The sequence below is a fragment of the Corvus brachyrhynchos genome, unplaced genomic scaffold (assembly GCF_000691975.1).
Source record: "Corvus brachyrhynchos isolate BGI_N302 unplaced genomic scaffold, ASM69197v1 scaffold96, whole genome shotgun sequence".
In the NCBI taxonomy this organism is placed as follows: domain Eukaryota; kingdom Metazoa; phylum Chordata; class Aves; order Passeriformes; family Corvidae; genus Corvus; species Corvus brachyrhynchos.
In genome coordinates this window covers 158,454-161,028 of record NW_008238370.1, presented here as the reverse complement: position 1 = coordinate 161,028, position 2,575 = coordinate 158,454, and the positions used below count along the sequence as shown (strand labels likewise).

The following is a 2,575-nucleotide window of genomic DNA, read 5'->3' as shown; positions in this document are numbered from 1 at the left end:
AGGAATGGGGTGGGGTGGAGATCTCAGGAGGTCCCTCCGAGTCCCTCTTGGGATTCCAGGGTTCCATTCCATGCTGGGACACCAGGAATGCTGCTGGGAACAGCGACAGGCTCCACACTGGTTTGGGCAGAGCTTTGCCGGGCTCCAGGCTGGGTTTAAAATAAGAGCTGGGTGCTGGACTGGTCACCTGGTGTCCCCCTGGCTGCTGGGGCTGTGGGGGGATCCAGCCCATCCCAGCACACCGGGATTGACCATTCCTGTGTCCAGATCCGGGAGCTGGTCCCAGAATCCCAGGCCTACATGGACCTCCTGGCCTTCGAGCGCAAGCTGGACCAAACCATTGCTCGGAAGAGGATGGAGATCCAGGAGGCCATCAAGAAACCCCTGACGGTGAGTGGGGGGCTGGGAATCGTGGATTCATGGCATCACGAGATCCTTAAGGTTGGAAAAACCCTGTAAGGTCATCAAGTCCAACCATGACACTAAGCCATGGCCCCAGGTGGGATATCCAGGAGTTTCCTGGACGCTTCCAGCGCTGGGGGATTCCAGCTCTGCCCAGGGCAGCCCATTCCAATGTTTCACAGCCCTTCCTGGGGATGAATTTTCCCTGATATCCCATCTAAACGTGCCTTGAGGCCGTTCCTCTCACCCTGACCCGGCAGTGGGTGCTGCAGTGCCCCTCACTCCGCTCCTGCCTCGCTCTGTTCCCGTTCCACAGCAAAAGCGGAAGCTCCGGATTTACATCTCCAACACCTTCACCCCGGCCAAGGAGGAAGGAGAGGGCGGGGAGCGCGTGGCCTCCTGGGAGCTCCGTGTGGAGGGGAAGCTGCTGGAGGATGTGAGGACCAGCAGGGATGGAGGGATGGGGCAGGAGCTCTGGTCCATGGGGATCCCGGAGGGATGGAGGGTGGTGGTGAGGGGAGGAGCTCTGCTCCGTGACGATGATCCAGGAGGGATGGAGTGATGGTGGGAGGAGGAGCTGGTCCATCAGGACCATCCAGGAGGAATGAGGAGGTGGGAGGAGGAGCTCTGGTCCGTGGGGACGATCCAGGAGGGATGAGGAGGTGCTGGGAGCTCTGGTGCTGTGCTGAGAGCTCAGCTGGGGCAGCCCCCGCTCTACTCTGGGGTCTGGGGCTGGATTTGGGATCCGGCATCTCTGCTGCCCTGTCTGCAGCCCAGCAAGCAGAAGAGGAAGTTCTCCTCCTTCTTCAAGAGCCTCGTGATCGAGCTGGACAAGGAGCTCTACGGGCCGGACAATCACCTGGTGGAGGTGAGGTGGGCAGGGTCCCGCTGGGAAATGAGGACGTGGCCCTGCTGCTCCCTCGGGATGCTCAGCCCCAGCCCAGGGCCTGCCCTGCTGGGTTTTTGGGGCTAGGGGCAGTGGGGGCTGGGCTCTCCAGCTTCCCCAGCCCAAGTTCAGGGATGCATTTTCTCCCCTGGCACAGCTCAGCTCAGCGGGGCCGGAGCTGTGGGGTGCGAGGGGCAGGGACGCGGCTCCAGAGGCGGCTCCCCCCAGCCTGGCACAGATCCCACAGGGGCTCATCCCGGTGCCATGTGGCAAGAAGGATTTGCCCTCTGCCTGCCCCTGAGCTGGAGGGTCCCTGGGGGGGTTAAGCAGTGCCTTGGAGAGGGATCAGAGCTTTGCTGGGTGCTCCCAGCTCGTGCTTTTCCCCCGGGAGATGCTGTGGAGAGGCTGAATCCCATTCCAGGGGGGATTGGGAGCAGCTCTGATGCCCGTTCCCTGCAGGGTTGATGGGAAGCTGTGGGAGCCCTGGACACCAGGGCTGGAGCTGCCCCAGTCCATCCCAGTGCTGCTCCATCCCAGTGCTGGAGCACATCCTGGGCTGGGCTGGGCTGGGCTGGGAGGGCTCTGAGCTGACCCCACTGGGATCAGGGGCTGCCCCAGGCTGGGGGGTCCCAGCGCCTGCCCAGACCCCCAGCCCAGCTCTGCTGGCACAGCCCCCATTGGCAGGTGGCCACCATGGCCTTGGCCCGAGCAGTGTCCCCGTTGTCCCTTGCAGTGGCACCGGATGCCCACGACCCAGGAGACCGACGGCTTCCAGGTGAAGCGTCCCGGGGATGTCAATGTGAAGTGCACCCTGCTGCTCATGCTGGACCACCAGGTATGGCCTGGGGCCACCTGGGGACAGCCAGGGGTGGGGATGGGCTGGGCCAGGGCCTTGGATGAGGGATTGGGGGTGCAGGGAGTGAAAGGAGCAGGGGGAGCTCCGGGCAGGGACCCGCAGTGACAGCGGGGCTGTGGGGGACACTCCCGAGGGCCAGACAGACACAGACACTCCCCCTGCTTTGGGCTTCAGGAGGAATTTCTCCATGGAAAGAGTTAAAAACTGGGACAGGGCCCCGGGTGAGGGTGGGGGGATGCAGGGATTGGAAGGAGCACGGGGAGCTCCGGGCATGGGCACAGGGGCTGTGTGAGACACTCCGAGCGCCTCTTCCTCGGGCTGCAGGAGGAGTTTCTCCATGGAAAGGGAGCTAAAAACTGGGACAGGCTGCCCAGGGAGGGCTGGGGTCCCCACCCTTCTGTCCCAGGACCCACGGGGTTCCCGGTGCTCCG

The 2,575-nt window shown here is 63.7% G+C and overlaps 1 protein-coding gene across 1 annotated transcript in view; it reads left to right on the top strand.

Moving 5' to 3' along the window:
* SMARCD2 (SWI/SNF related, matrix associated, actin dependent regulator of chromatin, subfamily d, member 2) overlaps nt 1–2,575 on the top strand; it is a 12,706-nt gene that overhangs the window by 7,599 nt on the left and 2,532 nt on the right. Inside the window, exons 3-6 of the mRNA XM_017736293.1 lie at nt 268–390; nt 719–838; nt 1,175–1,270; nt 2,022–2,123. Of these exons, the coding sequence (XP_017591782.1) occupies nt 268–390; nt 719–838; nt 1,175–1,270; nt 2,022–2,123 (441 nt within the window). The remainder of the gene's footprint in view (nt 1–267; nt 391–718; nt 839–1,174; nt 1,271–2,021; nt 2,124–2,575) is intronic.